Source organism: Cucurbita pepo, chromosome 7 (assembly GCF_057944985.1).
Source record: "Cucurbita pepo subsp. pepo isolate OVF chromosome 7, ASM5794498v1, whole genome shotgun sequence".
Classification (NCBI taxonomy): Eukaryota; Viridiplantae; Streptophyta; class Magnoliopsida; order Cucurbitales; family Cucurbitaceae; genus Cucurbita; species Cucurbita pepo.
In genome coordinates this window covers 10,240,804-10,262,930 of record NC_141804.1, presented here as the reverse complement: position 1 = coordinate 10,262,930, position 22,127 = coordinate 10,240,804, and the positions used below count along the sequence as shown (strand labels likewise).

The 22,127-nt window shown below is 39.6% G+C and overlaps 3 protein-coding genes across 7 annotated transcripts; all 3 read right to left on the bottom strand.

Annotated features, from left to right (window-relative positions):
- Positions 1-501: 501 nt before the first annotated feature.
- LOC111798336 (kinesin-like protein KIN-14S) lies at positions 502-5,949 on the bottom strand. 4 transcript variants are annotated; one of them, XM_087125309.1, is made up of 13 exons: positions 5,898-5,915; positions 5,715-5,759; positions 5,022-5,108; positions 4,495-4,637; positions 4,284-4,380; positions 3,928-4,191; positions 3,564-3,843; positions 2,732-2,893; positions 2,358-2,573; positions 2,233-2,270; positions 1,957-2,120; positions 1,770-1,883; positions 502-1,641 (listed from the first exon to the last, which is right to left on the bottom strand). In XM_087125309.1, exons 4-13 carry the CDS (start codon positions 4,597-4,599, stop codon positions 880-882), a joined length of 2,202 nt encoding a protein of 733 aa, XP_086981435.1. In that variant the 5' UTR covers positions 4,600-4,637; positions 5,022-5,108; positions 5,715-5,759; positions 5,898-5,915; the 3' UTR covers positions 502-879. The 4 variants fall into 4 exon arrangements, with proteins under 4 accessions (XP_086981435.1, XP_023537180.2, XP_023537179.2 ...); XM_023681412.2 differs by having other exon boundaries at positions 4,495-4,645; positions 5,715-5,949; XM_023681411.2 differs by having other exon boundaries at positions 5,715-5,949.
- Positions 5,950-5,964: 15 nt separating this feature from the next.
- On the bottom strand, positions 5,965-11,828 carry LOC111786062 (Chaperone DnaJ-domain superfamily protein). Of its 2 annotated transcripts, XR_015421633.1 has the most exons (8): positions 11,531-11,828; positions 11,282-11,362; positions 9,444-9,481; positions 8,064-8,143; positions 7,888-7,971; positions 7,674-7,782; positions 6,736-6,930; positions 5,965-6,391 (listed from the first exon to the last, which is right to left on the bottom strand). XR_015421633.1 is itself a non-coding variant. In XM_087125315.1 (7 exons), the coding sequence occupies exons 1-7, from the start codon at positions 11,777-11,779 to the stop codon at positions 6,789-6,791; spliced, it is 783 nt and encodes a 260-aa protein (XP_086981441.1). In that variant the 5' UTR covers positions 11,780-11,828; the 3' UTR covers positions 6,556-6,788. The 2 variants fall into 2 exon arrangements, 1 of the variants encoding a protein (XP_086981441.1); XM_087125315.1 differs by lacking the exon at positions 5,965-6,391 and having other exon boundaries at positions 6,556-6,930.
- Positions 11,829-12,901: 1,073 nt separating this feature from the next.
- LOC111785608 (Metallopeptidase M24 family protein) lies at positions 12,902-20,365 on the bottom strand. Its single transcript, XM_087125712.1, has 13 exons — positions 19,955-20,365; positions 19,085-19,210; positions 18,882-19,001; positions 17,941-18,216; positions 17,344-17,516; positions 16,706-16,957; positions 16,341-16,492; positions 16,039-16,229; positions 15,632-15,740; positions 15,357-15,511; positions 15,032-15,124; positions 14,142-14,222; positions 12,902-13,091 (listed from the first exon to the last, which is right to left on the bottom strand). Exons 1-13 carry the CDS (start codon positions 20,288-20,290, stop codon positions 13,020-13,022), a joined length of 2,136 nt encoding a protein of 711 aa, XP_086981838.1. The 5' UTR covers positions 20,291-20,365; the 3' UTR covers positions 12,902-13,019.
- Between the last annotated feature and the right edge of the window lie 1,762 nt (positions 20,366-22,127).

The following is a 22,127-nucleotide window of genomic DNA, read 5'->3' as shown; positions in this document are numbered from 1 at the left end:
GTAGGGGGGACTGTGAGATCCGACAAGGAACGAAGCACTCCTTATAAGAGTGAAAGCCTCTCTCTAGTAGAGGCATTTTAAAAACCTGGAGGGAAAACCCGAAAGGGAAAGTCCAAATAGGACAATATCTATGGTAGGCTTGGTCCATTACAAAATATCATATCAAGATGAATTATGATATCCTCCTCAATTCAATTTTGAGATGAGTGATTGTTCGGTATCTAGAACGTTAAGTTGCATGCATAAGCTTGAATATGGTGTTCAACAGCCCTTCGTTGCACGAAATCCTATTGAGAGAGGTTGTAAATGATCGACGAGATGTGATGTCTTTCTACACACAAGGTAGTACCATGCTTACGTTCTCAAAGGATGAATTGCTCGAATAAAACGTGTCGGTGATCGTTGGGTACATGTCGGTAAAGAACCGAGCAACACAAACGCTCAGAGGAAGTAGAGGAAGGAGAGAAAGAGGAATCCTTCACAGCATTGCCTCCAAAAGGATATGGAAAAAAAACAGTAAATTTCTGTTCTCTAAAGGATAAAGAATACAAATCTAAACTTGACTTTGTGTTTCTTGAGACTTCATTTGGTAAGCCAGAAGCATACAATTTAGCTGTAAACACCCTATAAAAAGAATTGTTATTATAGTAGTAATCACAGAGAACATGCTATAGAGAGGGGGGAGGTTAGAGAAGAAACAGACCAGTTGTACCATATAACGTTCAAGACGATATCGTCATTGGGACTCGCTCGGTAGGAGATCGAGACGGGGTCGGTATTAAAGATGGCCTACTGCAAGTTCTGAGCGAGAGGACTCCACATTTGATGGCTTTCTTTGCAGAGCAGTGGGAAGGTGGTCGAGACGAAGGCTGTATATCGTCATTGGAACTCCGTAGAGGAAAGTCGAGACGGTATTAAAGATGGCCTCCTGAAGTTTCTCAGCTCTCTCCACTTGAGAGGACTCCACACTACTGGTTTTCTTTGCAATGCAATAACTTTGGGGACACCTTGAGTTGGAGGGCTCCCCATGAACTTGCTACTGCTCCTCATGGCAATTGGTGTTGCCTCTACTGATGCTTGGAACTCTGGTAATGGAGAGAACAACTTTGAGTATCTTGCTTTCCTTGTTGCAAATTCTTGTGGCCCCAAAGTGTGAAGTGGTGTTGTCATGTGAGAGTTCAGCTCCGGACGAAGCGTAGCCATTGAAACCCGTCTCTTGGGTTGAAAAACCTGCGTCGTTGTCGTTGTCGTCGTTGTTGTTGGAGTTGGTCTAACAGCAAGTGAACGTCGTCTTGGTACCAGTAGGCTTCTTGTGTTTGCTGCTGCAGTTGTCATCATTCTGTGGCCATTTTCTTTGCCTTCTGTTGGAGGAGGAGGAGGAGCAGTATTTATGAACGACGAGACACGCCTTTTCTTGGATGGTATGGGGGTCGACGTCGTAGGAGGCGGCATGAAATTGGTTATCTTTCTTAGGGGTAGCCTTAGTTTAGAAGGACCTAATGGTGGCTTCTTTTCTGAAACAGTTTTGGGAGCTGCCAACTTTGGAAGAGAGGCAGCGGTAGAAGTAGCAGCAAGAGCTCTACTTTCCTGTTTTAGTCTGGCTTTCCTCTCATCTGCTAGTTGACTCTCGAGATCTCGAACCTGTTGGTATGAAGCCAATAACGAAAATCTTTTCTTCGTAACGAAAATCTTGTAAAAAAAATTGTGCAAGAACTTCAAAATCTTGTAGATTTATTACAAGAACATGGTTAGAAACTTGAATCTATTACCTTTTCTTGAAGATTCCTGCAATTATGTTCCTTAGCAGTGAGTCTCAACTGCAAGGATTGCACATTATCTTGTAACTTCTTCATTTCCTTCTCGTCATGCTTGGATTTTTCTGCCTGTATGTTAAAAAAACTTGTTAAGAACAAGGTCAAAGCGCTGAAAGAACCAAACTTTCCAGTGTTTGGATACCATTTGCTTGAACTTGAACAGGTCTGTGAGATCTGTCTGTTTGCGAGCAGGGGCGTTCTCGATCCCTCGAACTCGACTAGCGAAATTCAACGAGCAGAGCGTCTCTCCAACGTCGGCTGAACTTGGACTAACCTGTACAAACATCAGGGTTTTGCAATCTCCTCCTGAACATAGAATTTCCATTAATGTCTAAGCAAATAAGCAATACCAGAGAGACCACTAATTTTAAGCTCAGGGAAAGAATAAGGATCAAAATATTAAGGCAATGAAGCCCACCTAATGAACTTTGCAGCAAATGAGTGAGTTTAGAGTTTCTGTTACAAGAAAAGTAAAGAAAACTCAGTCAGATATGCCAAAGAACACATTTCCTGGTCAAATAAGAGAGTTGGATGGAGAAATGCCTGTAAGGAACGTGAGCGGTTTTAGAGGCAAGGGCGGAGATGACATCACCGAGAGCGGAAAGTGATTTATTAATGAACTGAGATTCCTTTAATCTTTCGCCATCAACGTCGATCCTCCCCACACGCTCGCTACCAGCCAAGTCGACCAGCCAAAGATGACTCTTTGTCCTCTGTCCATTTATAAGACTCTCTCCCTTGACAGTGACTCGCAACAAGCTAACATGATGCAATGGTAATTGGTGTGCATAAGTATATCTATTTGTTGAATCATCTTGTAAGAACAGAATTTACTTGACAAATTTTGTTTAAGAAAGATCTGGCATAAAAAAAAGTGTCTATTTATTTAACACATGGTGTTTGGACAAGAACTTTACCAGTGGGATCGGCTGCTTAGCTCATTAGCGCTGGTGGATCCAACAGATCTTGCCCGGCCGCCAGACTTGAGTAGTTCCCACACTTGTTCAGTTCCATAAACTTGAGCTTCAACCAATCCAGGGACTTCCTGTGTTCCTTCTGCTGCTTGCTTAATCTCCAACCTTAAAACGTACCTCATATATTAACAATCTCTTCCAATATTTTTAACATTATTAATGTGTTTCATTTGAAGTGGTCATTAGTTGATTTTTCAAGTCTAGGAGAAGAAATCTTGCAATAAAACGAGTAAATATCTTAGAACACTAATGCAAGCATTAGCTTAATATGATAATTAAATTTCTGGAACCAAAAGCATTTAACTCGCAGATATTGTTTTCTTTGGACTTTTCCTTTCGGGCCTCTCCTCAAGGTTTTTTAAACACGTCTGCTAGGGGTTTCCACACTCTTATAAAGAATGTTTCGTTCTCCTCTCCAACTGATGTGGGATCTCACAATTCACCCCCCCCCCCCCTTTGGGACCCAACGTCCTAGCTAACACACTGCCCGGTGTCCCCCTCCTTCGGGGACCAAGTCCTCGCTAGCACACCGTCCGATGTCTGGCATTGATACCATTTGTAACAGCCCAAACCCACCGCTAGCAGATATTATCCTCTTTGGACTTTCCCTTTCGGGCTTTCTCTCAATGTTTCAAAACATGTCTACTAGGGAGAGGTTTCCACACCTTTATAAAAAAAATGATTCGTTCTCCTCTCCAACAGATGTGGGATCTCATAATCACCGTATCCAAATATTCCATGAAAAATGATCAGAAATAGAAAAACAAAAACTCACTTCTTCAGATTTGGGTTGCAGTTGTCAGCCAAGAGGTCCCTTATCTTCTCATTATAAACCTCCAACATGCTGACATACAATTCATATTTCATAACACCATCTCTCTCTTCGGAAATCTTAAACAGTTCCTTCAGAGTCCGGTAGTTGACTCCTCTGTTTTCAGGTGTTCCCTCCATAGTAAATGTCTTCCCCGTTCCAGTTTGTCCATAAGCAAATATGCAGACATTATACCCATCCATCACTGAAGCTACAACAGGCTTAGCTTGACCGAAAACAGTTTCTACACATTTTGAAAACTCATCATCAATATATGGATTAAGAATTTACAGCAACTTCAAAATTAGCCACTAATTCTTACAATTACCTTGGCCATCCTCTGTCTTGAACACATGATCAAATTTAAACTGTTTTTTTGAAGAATCAGAAGAAACAACTTGAATCTCATTATCCTGAGATGAATCAAATTCAATCACAGAGGTAGCCCCATTGGTTAATTCGCCTTCCTTTAATGGTCTACATCTGCAGAAAACTCTAATATTCCCTTTCAGTTCAATCACTTCATTGTAAAGTCTCTTTCGCTCAGTGACCTCTCCAAGGTATTTCTTCTTTAAAAGTTCATGTTCTGTACCTTAAAGAAAACAAGCAGCCGAGGATTAGTCGCTCAGGAGCGATTAATAAGTCGAAATGATGGAAAGTGGTTGGGTGGTAGAAGAAAGCTACCTAGAAGTTGAAGAGTTTTTACAAATTCAGGGCCTGGAAAAGCATCAGTGTCTAATTTGAATCGTTCAGTTAGGAGCATATGTTCATTCTTCAAATTCTGGTACCAGAAATGAACAAGTGATTCGTCATATCAAATATCCTCACAACATAGAGTACAAAAAATGAACTGGTGATGCTAATTGGGAAAAACAAGACTTCAATTACTTCATACCTCTACTTTGCTGCCCAAGTCAATGACCTTTTGAAGGATTGGAAGTATCTGCGCTCCATCTGGTGATGCTAATTGGGGTTCATCGCTAGATAATCTGCTCTCCATCTTATCCGCATGTTCAAAAGATTCTCTCAAAGCAATGTCTGGACAACTGAGAACTTTAGTGAAAATACTACCAACCAGTAGGATCAAACAAGTTTACAGAAAAGATCATCATAAACATTTGAATTGGTCGTGAAGATAGCCAATCCTTTCAATCCTCAGTTTCCAAACCGAAATCAAGATAAACACAGATGATGGTGTGCAATTAGGAAATTAGCAGGAAGAAACATACAAAGAAAAACAAAAATGTCTCCACAATAGAAAATCCTATTGCTCTAACTGAATGTAAATAGGTCAACTTGATTTCTTATAAAAAGAACGAAAACAAAGCCATAGATTCCGGGTCGAAACAGATCCATGAAAACAAAAATTATTTTCAGATCGAGACCGAGAAAGAATCGTTGAAAATTGAATAATTAACGAACCTGAACCGGATAATGAAGGCAGAGGCCTCGGATCACAACTAGGAACAACCGGAGGGCATAATTCTGATGCGAATTCCACCGTTGCATCTGAAATTTAAACAACAACTCTTCAAATTAAGAAATCAATCAAATCAACAAACCAATCCGCTCCTGTCCCCCACAAAAGCCCGCCCCAAAGAGAGAAAGGGTACCATCCATGGATTCAAAGAGAATGAGGACGTGAAATTTCGAGAGAGATGCCAAGAATTTTGATGAAGAAGAAGAAGCAGCAGAAGAAGTAGCAGAGCTGAGTGGAGAGAGAGAGAGAGAGAGAGAGAGCAACGGTCACGTAGGGTTTGAGACTGAATTCGGAGAGATTTCAAATGGCTACCGACGCTGTTTCAAACGGCTATATATTATTTAAAATGACGTTTTCGGAGCTCCGCTTTTTAAAAATCCGACCCAACGGAGCCCCGACTCATTTGAATTATTATTGTTATTTTTTCAATTAAATTATTATTATTATTATTATTATTTTGGTGGTTCGAACCTCAAATCTCATGAATTTCAATATACTTATATTCACCCCGGACAAATGTGTTCAAGCTTTCCCCCCGCCTTTCCCAATTCGAATGTTTCCATGAATAACATCGTCTTACCTAATCATGGGAAAGCTAATAATTGTGTAAGAGCCTAATCAACATTTTCGTTTACCTCCATATAACTGTTGAATGAAAGTCCCACATCAGCTCCATGTAGCTGTTGGATATCGGTTAATTTGAGAGAAGCCCAAAGCAAAGCTATGAGAGTTTATGTTCAAAGTTGACAAATATCATACCATTCTGGCCAATTATTTATTTTTACTCCCTCTTCCATATAAAAAAAAATAAATAAAACCTTTTTTTAAAATAATGATTATTCAACCCCTTCACTCTCACCGCCATCCTATGTCGAGTTCCTGCAAAAATAAAAATAAAAAATCTTAAACACAAATAAATAAATAAACAAATATATATATATATATATCGACCAAAACACTTTTGCCCCCAAAAGTGGAGACCGGACAACCGCCAAGTTGTCGAGGACATGTCTGAAGAGGAGGCGGGCGCCCTATCTATCAGTTTACCACTCTACCCACTAACGGACTATGAGGGAGCGGGCAGGCGAACGGGAACCTGTCGAGAACCCGAACTACTTGACTGATTGGAATACTCAATTTCATTAGGGTCGAGGATGGATGAAACCAATCATCATTGCGCAAGCAAAGCCGGGAAACAGACCGCTGCGCAACGACTAGGACTCGTGTACGAGGAGTTTTGAGCGTGAGCTACCACTCCTGCAGAAAGACCCGCAACTCTCGAAAAGGAAGAGGACATCAACCGCCCGAATCACTGTAGCAAAACCTCCCTTTACTCAATGGATAGCCCTTATTTCAAAGAAAGGAAGGAGAAACTATATATATATATATATATATATATATATATATATATATATAATTAGCTTACCTAGAGCCACACCTTAGCATACAAACTATGTTATAGTAGCTATCGAGGCATTCCACTTAAAATATGTATTTTAATTATAAAATAATAATAATAAATTTGTTACAGAAGGATGCCTAAGATATATACAAATCTAAATCTAAAACATTTAAAGAATGGAAATGATCCCATTTGGTGGGTAATAAACTAACCCACATATATTTCTTTAGAGAACTTAGAAGATATTTTGTCACCTGTATTGGTTTCTTCTTGATTCAGTTCAACACGAGACGGTAAAATCAAGATTTCAATACCAATCGACTCGTTCGGTCGACGTCTTTGGCTCCCTCTTCGGCTTTCTGTATCGATTATTCTCGAATTTTGATTTCACTATAAGAGAATATAGTAAATCTGCCTCTGCTGAATTATCATATGGCACATCCAAGGCACTACACAAACAAAGATGAACTAAAGTCACCAAAAAGCTATGTGGTAAGAACCTACTTTAACGAGAGTACTCTTTCCATTCGGAGCTTCGCACAGCCGAACTAGGCTACTTTCCTAATTAAACTAATAAAGTAAAGGTAAGAACCTTTAATAAATAATGTAAATTCAGTATAAAATTCAAGTTTAGGGGTTGAGATTTCTAGTCTTAAGGTTTCTATAACGACCTAGATCCACCGCTAGCAGATATTGTCCTCTTTGGGCTTTCCCTTTCGGGCTTCCCCTCATAGCTTTAAATGCATCTGCTAGGGGAAGGTTTTCACACCCTTATAAATGGTGGTTTGTTCTCCTCCCCAACCAATGTGAGACATCACAATCCACCCCCCTTTGGGGCCCAGCATCCTCGCCGGCACTCTTTCCTTCCTCCAATCGATGTGGGACCGCCCCCAAATCCACCCCCCTTTGGGGCCAGCGTCCTTACTGGCACACTGCCTCGTGTCTACCCCCTTCAGGGAACAGCGAGAAGGCTAGCACATCGTCCAATGTCTGGCTCTGATACCATTAGTAACGACCCAGATCCACCCACCGCTAGCAGGTATTGTCCTCTTTGAGCTTCCCCTCAAGGCTTTAAAACGCGTCTTCTAGAGGAAGGTTTCCACACCCTTATAAATGGTGGTTTGTTCTCCTCCCCAACCAATGCGTGACATCTCAGTTTCGAACATGAATCTAAGTTGGAATATTTTTGTACCTGTCAAGTAGCTCTTCCAGAATGATTCTTTGCAAAGGTGTTACATAATGTATACAGCTTCTGGGGCATTGGCCAACTGCAATTTGAACCTGATAATCTTCACCGTGTCCTAGTTTATCGAAAATAAATCAAGAAATCGTCGTAGGAATAATACACATTTCATATGTCACTCGAAATACTGAAATTATAATTGCATATAATCACTCGAACGAACCTTGAGAAGTCGCCCGGGCTGTCCCGGTGGATGAAGCAAAAGTGAAGACATGGGGAGCTCTGTCTACACACGAATACGGGCAGCCTGCATATTGTTATGACACAACACACGTAGATTGTTGTATTAGAACAAGGAACTTAAATTGTAACATTCATAAGATGGAGCAAAGATGGTACCTTTTCCAACGCACAGAAACTCATTAACAAAGACATCAAATGCATCACATTCTGGGTTCTCAAAAGGATCTAAACATTCCCTGAGTTCATATGTTTAATTGTGAGAGTTCCATAGAAATATGAACAATAGATATCGCCAAATAGAATGATAAAAATGAACGAGGAAATGAAACTTGAAATCATAAAACCGCATCGAATTATAAAATGTCAATAATGGACCTTTAATCTTCCCTAATATATAGTAGATTTTGAGTAAAAAGTAATTCTGGGTTCTCAAAAGGATCTAAACATTCCCTGATGTTTATTGTAACAGCCCAAACCGACCGCTAGTAGATATTGTCAAGGTTTTTAAAACGTTCTGCTAGAGAGAGGTTTCCACACCCTTGTAAATATGCTTCATTCTCCTCCACATCCGAGGTGAGATCTCACAATCCACCCTTCAGGGCCTAGCATCCTTGCTGGCACACCGCCTCGTGTCCACCCCTTCGGGGCTCAGCCTCTTCGCTGGCACATCGCCTGGTATCTAACTCTGGTACCATTTGTAGCAGCTCAAGCCCACCGCGGACAGATATTGTCCTCTTTAAGCTTTCCCTTTCGGGCTTCCCCTCAAGGTTTTTAAAACACTTCGCTATAGGGAGAGGTTTCCACACCTTTATAAAGAATGTTTCGTTCTCCTCTCCAAGAGGTTTCCACACCTTTATAAAGAATGTTTCGTTCTCCTCTCCAAGAGGTTTCCACACCTTTATAAAGAATGTTTCGTTCTCCTCTCCAAGAGGTTTCCACACCTTTATAAAGAATGTTTCGTTCTCCTCTCCAAGAGGTTTCCACACCTTTATAAAGAATGTTTCGTTCTCCTCTCCAAGAGGTTTCCACACCTTTATAAAGAATGTTTCGTTCTCCTCTCCAAGAGGTTTCCACACCTTTATAAAGAATGTTTCGTTCTCCTCTCCAAGAGGTTTCCACACCTTTATAAAGAATGTTTCGTTCTCCTCTCCAAGAGGTTTCCACACCTTTATAAAGAATGTTTCGTTCTCCTCTCCAAGAGGTTTCCACACCTTTATAAAGAATGTTTCGTTCTCCTCTCCAAGAGGTTTCCACACCTTTATAAAGAATGTTTCGTTCTCCTCTCCAAGAGGTTTCCACACCTTTATAAAGAATGTTTCGTTCTCCTCTCCAAGAGGTTTCCACACCTTTATAAAGAATGTTTCACTCTCCTCTCCAACCGAGGTGGGATCTCACAGTTACCTATTATCTATAAATAAGAATTCCCCTGCACTTTCCAAGAATATGGTAATTACACAATTTATTCTATGATGAATGCTGCAAGAGTTATAACCAGCTCTATACACATTGAGAACAACACCAAAAGCACAACGATACCTCTCAATGAACTCGGTTCGGCTGCAACTGGATAACATCTGCATATTGTAGAAAGCATAATGATTGTTGAGTTTCATAATTGACTATAACATAGATGATAGAAGTGAACAAGTTCTTCATCAGAACACAAATAGTTCCAGCTTGTTACAGTCTCTTGTGGTGTCAGCATCGAAACAAGTACTAATGGCTTGTGTTAGACGAACACGACTCTCCACAATGGTATGATACTGTCCACTTTTGAGCATAAGCTCTCAGACTCTCCACAATGGTATGATATTGTCCACTTTTGAGTGTAAGCTCTCAGACTCTCCACAATGGTATGATATTGTCCACTTTTGAGTGTAAGCTCTCAGACTCTCCACAATGATATGATATTGTCCACTTTTGAGTGTAAGCTCTCAGACTCTCCACAATGATATGATATTGTCCACTTTTGAGTGTAAGCTCTCATGGCTTTGCTTTGGGCTTCCCCAAAAGGCCTCGTAACAATAGAGTTAGTATTCCTCACTTATAAACCCATGATCGGAGTTAGTATTCCTCACTTATAAACCCATGATCGGAGTTAGTATTCCTCACTTATAAACCCATGATCGGAGTTGGTATTCCTCACTTATAAACCCATGATCGGAGTTGGTATTCCTCACTTATAAACCCATGATCATTCCCTAATGGAGTTGGTATTCCTCACTTATAAACCCATGATCATTCCCTAATGGAGTTGGTATTCCTCACTTATAAACCCATGATCATTCCCTAATGGAGTTGGTATTCCTCACTTATAAACCCATGATCATTCCCTAATGGAGTTGGTATTCCTCACTTATAAACCCATGATCATTCCCTAATGGAGTTGGTATTCCTCACTTATAAACCCATGATCATTCCCTAATGGAGTTGGTATTCCTCACTTATAAACCCATGATCATTCCCTAATGGAGTTGGTATTCCTCACTTATAAACCCATGATCATTCCCTAATGGAGTTGGTATTCCTCACTTATAAACCCATGATCATTCCCTAATGGAGTTGGTATTCCTCACTTATAAACCCATGATCATTCCCTAATGGAGTTGGTATTCCTCACTTATAAACCCATGATCATTCCCTAATGGAGTTGGTATTCCTCACTTATAAACCCATGATCATTCCCTAATGGAGTTGGTATTCCTCACTTATAAACCCATGATCATTCCCTAATGGAGTTGGTATTCCTCACTTATAAACCCATGATCATTCCCTAATGGAGTTGGTATTCCTCACTTATAAACCCATGATCATTCCCTAATGGAGTTGGTATTCCTCACTTATAAACCCATGATCATTCCCTAATGGAGTTGGTATTCCTCACTTATAAACCCATGATCATTCCCTAATGGAGTTGGTATTCCTCACTTATAAACCCATGATCATTCCCTAATGGAGTTAGTATTCCTCACTTATAAACCCATGATCATTCCCTAATGGAGTTAGTATTCCTCACTTATAAACCCATGATCATTCCCTAATGGAGTTAGTATTCCTCACTTATAAACCCATGATCATTCCCTAAATTAGCCGCCGATGTGGGACTTTTGGCATCAACAGCTTGAATATTTCATTGTTAATCTTTAATGGAGATCTTTTCCATTCGTAGATTACTCTCTATTCACTTTCTCTCGAAACAACAGAACAATAGTTTTGAATTCTACAATGTAATAAAGGACGCGGAGATAACAATCAAATTAAGGTCATCATGAATGATGATTGCCATAATGTTCATCCTATCAAAGAAACACCATTTACCAATGAGATAAAAGCACCACGCAATTTTCTTCTTGATACTATAGATGAATAGCTACCTCGTACGCCTGAATTACACGACGAATCATAGAATCGGAATAATTTCCATCTCTATTCACGTCTGGATGGAATTGCTTCACCTGCACGGCCAGAAATCCGAAGTCGAATTGAAAATCGGTACAGAAAACCAAAAATTCTACAATCAACCTAAGTAGCCAATCACTTAATCGCTTCCCAATCATATTCCGAAAACTCAAATCTAGATTCTACAATTCGATTTTTCATCGCAACGAGAGAAACGTACGTACTTTAGCTCGAAAAGCGGCTTTGAGCTCGGATTCGGAGCAGGTCGGGTCGACGCCGAACAATCTGTAAGCATCCATAGCATTGGAGAGAGGCGTATCTTCTCCATCAATTCTTTGCCTGCAAATCGTTGCGAATCGAGACTTTGATGAAGAAGGGAAGAGAATCGAGGATTTTGAAATGGTTCGAGAGCCAACGGTTTTCCGAAATGGAAGAACGGTTGGTGCTGAAGTGGAGAGATACAGCGCCTCCATTGTCGGCGTTCGCGGGAAGTTGATTTCGTTCCAAATGGATAAATGATATAATATTTTTAAAATCCAAATGGCTAAATGATATATTATTTTTTAAAATATTAAAATATATCTCTTCAGAATGGTGTAAAACCTCTCCCCGGAGGCATTTTAAAATCGTTAAAATTGTGAGGCTCGACACAAAACGTAACGGTTCAAAACAGACAATATAACTTCTCCCCATAGGCATTTTAAAACCGTTAAAATCGTGAGGCTGTGAGGCTCGACAAAACGTAACGGTTCAAAACAGACAATATAACTTTTCCCCATAGGCATTTTAAAACCGTTAAAATCGTGAGGCTGACGACGATACATAACGAATCAAAACAGACAATATCTACATGCGATAAGGTTACTATTAAAACTAAGGCTAACAACGATTTGTAATGGGTCGAAGCGGACAATACCTACTAGCGATTTGCAAATGGTATCAGAACCAGTTACCATACGGTGCGAGGCACTGGTCGGAGGAGAGCTAGACCCTCTCAATAGTAGACACGTTTTGAAACCTTGAGAGGAAGCCCAAAAAGGAAAGTTAGACTTGAACTGTTATATATTAATTATGGTTTACGATATTCGTTTCAACGTACAAAAATAAGAAAACTAAGCTTATTCCCTTGTTGTTCATAATTTTCATACGAACAGCTTCAATTATTCTAAAAAACAATCGTAAAAGTAAACTAAAAACCTTTAAAAAACAGTTCTACAAACAGTGTAGTAAGGAAAAAAGAAAATAGAGGTGGAGGCTAAAGCCCGACTCCAAAGAATTCTCTTAGCTAATCAGTTTGGCATGACCAATAGGGAGAGGAACGAAACAGCTCGACTGTAAAGGATAGGGAAAGGAACAAAGCAGAGACTATAGGCAGAGATGGAGAGTACATTTTGATTGATACTTCACTGTGTGCTTGCCCTACCACAGAATGAAGACGGGCTTGTCGAAGGAAGGATTAATACATCGAAGTCTGATTGGGATAGATCATTCATACCTTTGTACTTATCCGAGCCTTATCCGAGCCTTATCCGAGCAACCTTAATGCTTATCCATACTAGGATTGATCATCTTAATTGCTATAAAATACTCGGACCTTTTAAGTTCAAACCCATTTCAGCATTACGGTGTAGAGAGTACATATCATTTCTACATCTGATTCAATGGCCATAAATTACACAGCATTCATACATTATGTCAAACAAAAGCAAAGAATCAGGATTTTGCAATCAGCCGAGTGTTGTTCCACAGCCATTGGCGAGCAGAACCTTCGAGCAATGGAGAAACCTGTACAGACCATATATGAGTAGATTTACTTTGAGAAGTGAAGCCGTTCTCATAATCATATTAAAACAGTGAATCCCGAATCCCGAAGCTTCTACAGTGGTATAATTTTGTCCCCTTTGAACCGTATCTAATTTAAATTTGTATAGTTTTTGTAACGGTCCAAGCTCACCGCTAGGAGATATTGTCCTTTTTGGGCTTTTCCTCAAAGTTTTTAAAACATGTATGCCAGGGAATGATTTACACACACTTATAAAAATGTTTCGTTTTCTTCCCCAACCGATGTGGGATCTCACAATCCACCCCCCTCCGGGCCCAGCGTTCTCGTTGGCACTCATTCCCTTCTCCAATCGATGTGGGACTCCCAATCCACCTCCTTTGGGGCCCAACGTCCTTGCTGGCACACCTCCTCATGTCCACCCCCCTTTGGGGCTCAGCCTCCTCACTAACACATTGCCCGTTGTCTGGCTCTTATACCATTTGTAATGGCCCAAGCCCAGCGCTAACAGATATTGTCTACTTTAAGATTTCCCTTTCGGGCTTTCCCTCAAAGTTTCTAAAACATATTTGCTAGAGAGAGGTTTCCACACCCTTATAAAGAATGCTTTGTTCTCCTCCCCAACCGACGTGGGATCTCACAGTTTTACTTTCAATTCTATCCAAAAGGGTTCACACCAATAAAAACAACGTCTTTTGATTGTTTCGTGCTCTTCTTCACCTCTTGAGGGACTACTTGTCACGACTCTAATCTAAATTTGCATAGTTTTACTTTCAATTCTATCCAAAAGGGTTCACACCAATAAAAACGCCATCTTTGATTGGTTCATGCTCTTCCTCGCCCCTTAACAGACTACTTGTCATGACTCCTAACAAACTTCAGATGTTCTTCCCATTTTTTGTAAATTTTGATTTCAAGTAAACAATAATCTTAATCTATGATCATTGTTCTTAAAAATACTTTTACAAACAGAAACAAAAAACTGTTTTGTAAGCTCCAAACAATCGATGCGAAATTAGACAACCAGGATAACTATGGTGGTATGAATGTCAAACCTTTTCCCAGACTTGTGAATGGTAATCATTCAGCCAATTAACTTCCGCAACAGAGAGCAAAGAGATATCAACCATTTTAGTCTGCATAAGAAAACAGGCAAAAAGAAACGTTCAAAACAGGGCACATAGAAGCCTTCAATCAACAGACTGGAGGCAGGCCACATAGAAGCCTTCAATCATTTTAAACTACAATGATGCAAGCGATTTCTTCTCTTTTTGTAAGAAGAGGAACAAATTTGATTGATGAATGAAACAACGGAGTAGAAACTCCGACCACCGAACACCTAGAGGTGAATTATAAGGGAGTTCTCCAATTTGTAATCTACAAAGTAAGACTATAGGCAGAAAAAGGATGTTTGCTTTTACATGCATGGCATGAAAGAAAATTTAATCCATAAAACTGTCAAAAGTAGAGAAAGAGTTTCAAGTTCGTCCATTCATCTCGCCCCAATGATGATGCAAGCATTGTTTTCACTAAGAAACAAAACCATATCGATAAATTACGACTCAAAATCATAAGAGAACAATGAGGTTTCCTTTAATATCTGATTCCAGTGTGTTTTTTTAAACAAGATATGAACAACTTTTAATGTTAAGTCTCAGAATTAATTCAGAAGCCTACAACTCAACGTGCAGTGAATATGGTGAATGCATTATGCCTGCTAACTGCTAAATCCTAGTTAGAGGCAAGACAACAGCATAAATCCAGATACATCGGACCGTCCACGTTCTTATGTTTTTATTATTTTGCCTTCAACATTATACCTTGCAGGCCAAGTATAGATGCTCCTATGTTGATTCCTAGAACAACATTGTCATATTCCCTAGTTGTTTTTTCTCATCTATTACACATCTGTATAATTTTCATTATTTATGACCAACTTGTTTACCTGAATGGGTACAAACGTGAGTTTTTCAAATCCTAAATATCCAATGCCTCCAAAACAGTTTGGAGTTTTAGCGTCCCTCACGACAAGGAGATTCTGCAGAAGAACACCAAGATCACAAGAAGAACAATGAGAAAAAACGTATGCAGAAAGCTACAAAAGACCATAAGAGTATGAGGGAACGTAAACTCGAACATTTTGTTTCTCTACAGCAATCCAAGTAAACAAGATGTTGAAGATGCAAGGATAATAGAAAAGAGTTTATGCATCAATTCCAATTAATTAGTCTAGTCTACACACCTAAACATTCTCATTTCATTAGTTTTACCTCAATTCTAATACCAAAAGAGTGGTCTTCGTAGTAGCCTGGTTCGTTGCTAACGATCATTCCATCTTGTAAGCCAGTCATATTTCCAAATCGGAAGCTTATACTTTGGGGTCCCTCGTGTACATTTAGTGCAGCCCCTACACCATGGCCAGTCCCTGAAAGACAAGGGGGAGGGAAAAAAATAAAAACTAAAATACCTAATCTATATTTCTAATCAAGTCAAACTACACTTAAGTGTTTTGCACACAAGATCATTAATCAACAGAAAGAAATACCATGCCGATAATCAAGCCCGATTTTCCAGAGAGAGGAACGAGCAAATGCATCTAATACGAAACCAGGGGTGTGCTGAGGAAACACTGCTTGATCTAAAGCTATATGGCCCTGCAATTGTTTAATATTTCAGAATGAAGCAAGAAATGCCAATGATATCATACACAAAAATGAAACAAGAGGTGGGATGGGAGGTAGGCAGTATAAGATCCATGATAATTTTGTTTGAACAGCAGAAATGATGAGCATTTTTTGGTTGACTAAGTAAGTGAATAAATGTTTTTCAACATCTAACAGAGGTTTTTCGGAAAATAAACAGCCATAATAATAAGTCCTCCATGGAAATCCATTTGGTACAGATGCAATTTCATACATTATTACAGAAAAGTGGCAAATGGAGATTTCATACTTGGAGGACTCTCGTAAAGCACTCTTTTTGATAAGTGGTCGGTTCACCAAAATGTACTGTACGAGTTATATCGGTTGTTCCATCAACATATTGCGCTCCACTATCCAACAGAAAAAGTTTATTTGCATCCACAACAGAACAATCACTAGGTTCTGGTTTATAGTGTATGATTGCACCATTTGCACCAGAGGCTGAAAAGGCATTACAATAATGAGTAATGAAACTGAAGAAACTGAGAACAGGACCATTTAATCAAACAACAGATTTGCAAAAAAAAAAAATGCATAAGGAATTTTATATACCACTAATAGTATCGAAACTCGTGTCAACAAAACCATCTTGGTTTTTACGAAATTCCAGAAGTTTGTCAGCAACTTCTACCTCCGTTAGTTTGACACCATTGAGAATTTCCTCCTCCAACCAGGACCAGAATTGAGCAAGAGCAGCAGCATCTCTACACAAAATATTGTACCACATATTAACTAAACAAAATAACTAGTTTTAAGTACATTAAGAGCATTTGCACTATATGGTGTTCAAAAACAAGAATGATTAGCGAATAGTGCATATCCAAAATGGAGAAGTTGTAGGCTAGCTGTGACATATTTATTACAGTATTACACAATCAAGGGCAAAGGAAAATATTGATGACAGAACACAATGTAACCTCAAATGAGAGTTCCGCATCCCTTCTAACTCAGCATGATTTTTTAAGGCCTTCGCTATTGAAACAGGAGATGACTTATAGACTCCAGTAGGTCCAACATGACTATTTGAGGTCTCAGAAGTCTTATCCTTGCCTTTTCTTTTATTCCCAAGGCGTATAAAGTACTTATCACATGCGTTCCTATAAGCATTTGCAATTGCAGCATTGACTGATACTGGGTCCAGCCAGAGATTAGCTCCCTTTTCTGCCAAACTGAAAAGAATTCAGTCAATCATTGAAATAAAGGTATGACCATATACAAGAGCAATAGGAAGCATTCTGATTGCTGCAACATTAAAAATTGTACTTGATAACCAACACATAAAGGGATATCTCCATTCACAATGTAAATCATGGAAAGAATGTGAGATTTCATATTTCATTCTTTTTCCATGGCCCTAAGAATATCTGATAGTGAAACTTGCTCATGAAAGTTTCAAGATATTTCATATTAAAACGTAAGCTCTGTTTAATATAGTGCGGATGCAACTTCCATGTAGAAAATATATCAGAAAGCTAAAATTGTTTAAACTAATATAGAATATTATCCCCATCCGATAACATACTCAGAGGAAAAAGTTTCAATCGACCAAACTTACTTTTCAATTTCCGAAATAATAGAATCATATGGTCTTAACTCAACTCCTGCACTTTTCAAGTGATCCATCACCTCTGATGAGACTTTCGAAGTATCTACAAACAGTTTTGCTCCATCCATTTCAACTATCAGGTATGCATACATAACAGGTGAGTTTGGAACATCACTTCCTCTCTGCAAAGTTATGGAAAAGTTACAGAGATATTCTACTGAATACCATTCATTGTAAGTAGTAATAGAAAAAAGACAGAATCACATTCTTCGAGTTCGCTAACTTGAAGATTAGAAGATTAAAAAAAATTAATGAAAACATGAGGAATTGTAGATTGCAGTTAAAATTTTGGAAAACCATAAAATTTCACCTTTAGTTATTTTAGATTTTAGTAACAATAAGTGTAACGGCCCAAGTCCACCGCTAGCAGATATTGTCTTCTTTGAGAATTTCCCTTTTGGGCTTCCCCTCAAAGTTTTTAAAACGCGTCTGCTAGGGAAAGGTTTCCACACCCTTATAAAGGGCGTTTCGTTCTCCTCCCCAACCGATGTGGGATCTCACAATAAAATTATCAAATGAAAAGGTCAAGAACAGATAGAACTTTACCAAGTTCAACAGCCAGGCAATTTCATCAAGCATAGATATAATGATTGCAGATGAACCAGCTTCTCCAAGCTCAAACCTCAAAGAAGCCAACTTTGATGCAACATCTAAACCAGCATATTTAAGATCATGCACTCTAATAGGCCCTTTGGGTGGCTTTGGTCTTGATTCTTTCCATATTTCATCCACGAGATTGTAATCATATAGGTAAACCAGCTTGTGATTCTTCCTCGAAATGGTCTCCTTCAAATCTTCTGCAGCATCGGCAGAAAACAGAAACTGCTCCCTTCACGAAATCAATAGGTGGCATTAGATAGAGGAAGAAGTAGACAAAACTAAAACATTATGTGGTTATAGAATTGTGTGAGATCCCACATCGGTTGGGGAAGAGAACGAAACACCCTTTATAAGCGTGTGGAAACCTTTCTCTAGCAGACACGTTTTAAAAACTTTGAGGGGAAACCCGAAAGGAAAATCCCAAAGAGGACAATATCTGCAAGCAGTAGGCTTGGGCCGTTACAAATGGTATCAGAGCCAAACACCGGGCGATGTACCAGCGAGGAGGTTGTTCCCGAACGGGGTAGACACGAAGTGGTGTGCCAGTAAGGATGCTAGGCCCCGAAGGGGGGTGGATTTGGTAGTGGTCCCACATCGATTGGAGAAAGGAACAAGTGCCAGCGAGGACGCTGGGTCCTGAAGGAGGGTGGATTATGAGATCCCACATCGATTGGGGAGGAGAATGAGACACCCTTTATAACGGTGTGGAAACCTTTCCCTAGCATACGCGTTTTAAAAACCTTGAGGGAAAACCTAAAGAGGACAATATCGGCTAGTAGTGGGCTTGGGCCGTTACAAATTGAGAAGCAAAATTCAAAACCAAGTTAAATTTGGAAAAGAGGACATGAGAAAACATCTTAAAAGAATGCAAAAGAAAAATTTCTCACAGGATCAATTCCAACTACACCACCAGGAGCTAGAGTATCAGCAAGCCATTCACTTGGGGTCGGCACGCCATGATTTCCAGCTCGCATGAGAATCCAACTGGAGCTTAGCTGCTTCTCTGCCTAATCATCAATAACAGGGAAATTATTCTCACTATCTATACATGGCCAAGTAACAAGAAAGTATGAAAAGTTCAATCTTCAACCTGAAGAAAATACCGTCCATCTGTCCAAAGTGCTGCTTGGTCCTTCGTGACAACAGCAGTTCCAGCACTGCCGGTAAATCCAGATATATAAGCCCTCCTCATGTAACATTCTCCAATGAATTCACTCTGAAAACAGCAACAAAATAGAACGCTCGTAAAAATTCAAACAAACATGGGCCAATTGAGTAACACATCCAAACAATTTTTTCCACAACACAGCATAAGGAGGACGGTTAGATGAACACCATTCTCCACAATGACGGCATGATATTGTCCACTTTGAGCATAAGCTCTCATGGCTTTGCTTTGGGCTTCCCCAAAAGGCCTCACACCAATGGAGATAGTATTCTTTGATTATAAACCCATGATCATTTCCTAAATTAGCCGACATGGGACTTTCATCCAACACCTCCCATCGAACAAAGTACGCCTCCCCTTAATCGAGGCTCGACTCCTTTTCTTTTGGAGTCTTAGTCACTTTTGACTATGCCTTCGAGAAGTCTCGACTCCTTTCCTTTTGGAGTCATTTGTTCAACCTTTGAGGATTCTATTGACATGACTAAGTTTAGGGCATAGCTCTGATACCAAGTTAAATGAACACCACTCTCCACGATGGTATGATATTGTCCACTTTGAGCATAAGCTCTCATGGCTTTGCTTTTGGTTTCCCCAAAAGGTTTCACACCAATGGAGATAGTATTCTTTGATCATTCCCTAAATTAGCCGACATGGGACTTTCATCCAACACCTCCACACTTTCATCCAACAAGGACATCGATTTAAAAAAAAACAGCAGCATGAAGTCTTAGTTACTCGAATTTCTCCTAATCAAAACAAAAATACCAGGCGAAGCGAAATTACAAAACCGACCTGGTGAGCGTCCTGCGAGGGGATTACATAGGCGTCGATATCAATGCCAGGTTTCGAGAACAACTTGCGGAGAGCCTGAAGCTTGGAATCGGACTCATCCTTCGAGCGGGTGTTTCTGAGGTCCGAGGAAGGCTTGGCGGTGATGAAGGAGCAGCTTCTGATGGTGGAACGTCGTAGTCGGCGGGAAATGGCGGCGAAAACAGGGGATTGAGGATTGAAATAAGGGGAAATTGGGAAGGTTGAAGAGATTAAACGGAGGTAGAGAGAGGTTGAAGATGAAGAAGAAAAGGATGAGAATGAAAGAGGACGAATCGCTTGCGATGGTAGCGAGTGCATCGTTTGAGAGAGAAGATAAGGTCACTCCGCCCTGCAAGCAACTTCGTCCCGCCGGTCCGGCCACCAGATTTTATCGATTTTCTTTTTTCTTTTAATTAAATAATTAAATTATATATTTTAATATTTTAATGAAAAATCATATTCGAAAAATCTTAAAATTAATTATAAAATGAAATAAAATATCACTCTATATATTAATAAATAAAAGGGTTAAAACTAATAATTTAAAATAAAATAAAATATCACACTCACAAATCATTCCAAAACAATATAGAATTCGTGATCCGAACGGAAATTCTCGTGTACACGTGCACGAGCTTCACAACACTCGACGTGATTTTTAGGTGACGACATTCACATATATAGTAAGGTGGGACACATTGCTACCCTAATTTGCGTGCATCGTACGTGTGACCTGCACGAGTACCATGTGCACAAGTTTCGTAGCATTTGACATGATTTTTAGGTGACGACATTCACGTATATAGTAAGGCGGGTCACATTGCTACCCTAATTTGCATGCATCGTACGTGTGACCCGCACGAGTACCATGTGCACGAGTTTCGTAGCATTTGACATGATTTTTAGGTAACGGCATTCAGTTATATGGGAAGGCGAGTCACGTTGCTACCCCTAAATTACATGCATCGTACATGTGACTTTAACATAACTCGTGTACCACGTGCACGAGTTTCGTAGCATTTGACATGTTTTTTTAGGTGACGACATTCACTTATATAGTAAGGCAGGTCAAATTGCTACCCTAATTTGCGTGCATCGTCCGCACGAGTTTTGTAGCATTTGACGTGATTTTTAGGTGACGACATTCACTTATATGGCAAGGCGGGTCACGTTGCTACCCCTAAATTGCATGCATCGTACGTTTGACCCGAACATAACTCGTGTACCATGTACACAAGTTTTGTAGCATTCAACATGACTTTTAAGTGACGATATTCACTTATATGACAAAGGCAGGTCACATTACTATCCCTAGTTTGCGTGCATCGTACGTGTGACTCGAACATAACTCGTGTACCACGTGCACGAGTTTCATAGCATTCAAAATACTTTTTAGGTGACAACAGTTACTTATATAGCAAGGCGAGTCACATTGCTACCCCTAGCTTTCATCCATCGTATGTGTGACCCGAACATAACTTGTGTTCCACGTGCACGAGTTTCGTAGCATTCAACATGGTTTGTAAGTGATGACATTCACGTATATAGTAAGGCGGGTCATATTGCTACCCCTAATTTGCATGCATCGTATGTGTGACCCGAACATAACTCGTGTACCACGTGCACGAGTTTTGTAGCATTCACCATGATTTTTAGGTGACGACACTCACTTATATAGTAGGCGGGTCACATTTCTACCCTTAATTTGCGTGCATCGTATGTGTGACCCGAACAAAACTCGCGTAACACGTACACGAGTTTTGTGGCATTCGCTTGACCATCTTCATTTATATAGTCAAGCGTGTCACGTTATTCACATACCTAGTATCCACATTACATCTTACATGCAGCCTTCAAAATGTTATATTATTAATAAATTAATAGTTGAATCAAACAATAATGATTATGAATACGACAAAAACAAAACAACTCCGTATACAAAATTTACTGGAATTTGGAATAAAATTTATTTATAATTTAGAAAATCTCTTTGAAAATATATTTATATTGAGACAGGTACGATGAATATAATATCGACCCCGACCTCAGTTATTTAACAGGGAGAAATCTATACCTACTCTCTCTCCCATTCCCGGAATACCCGTTAGGAAGTGAGTCCCTACAATTTTTTGATACTACGGGTTAAATAAATATC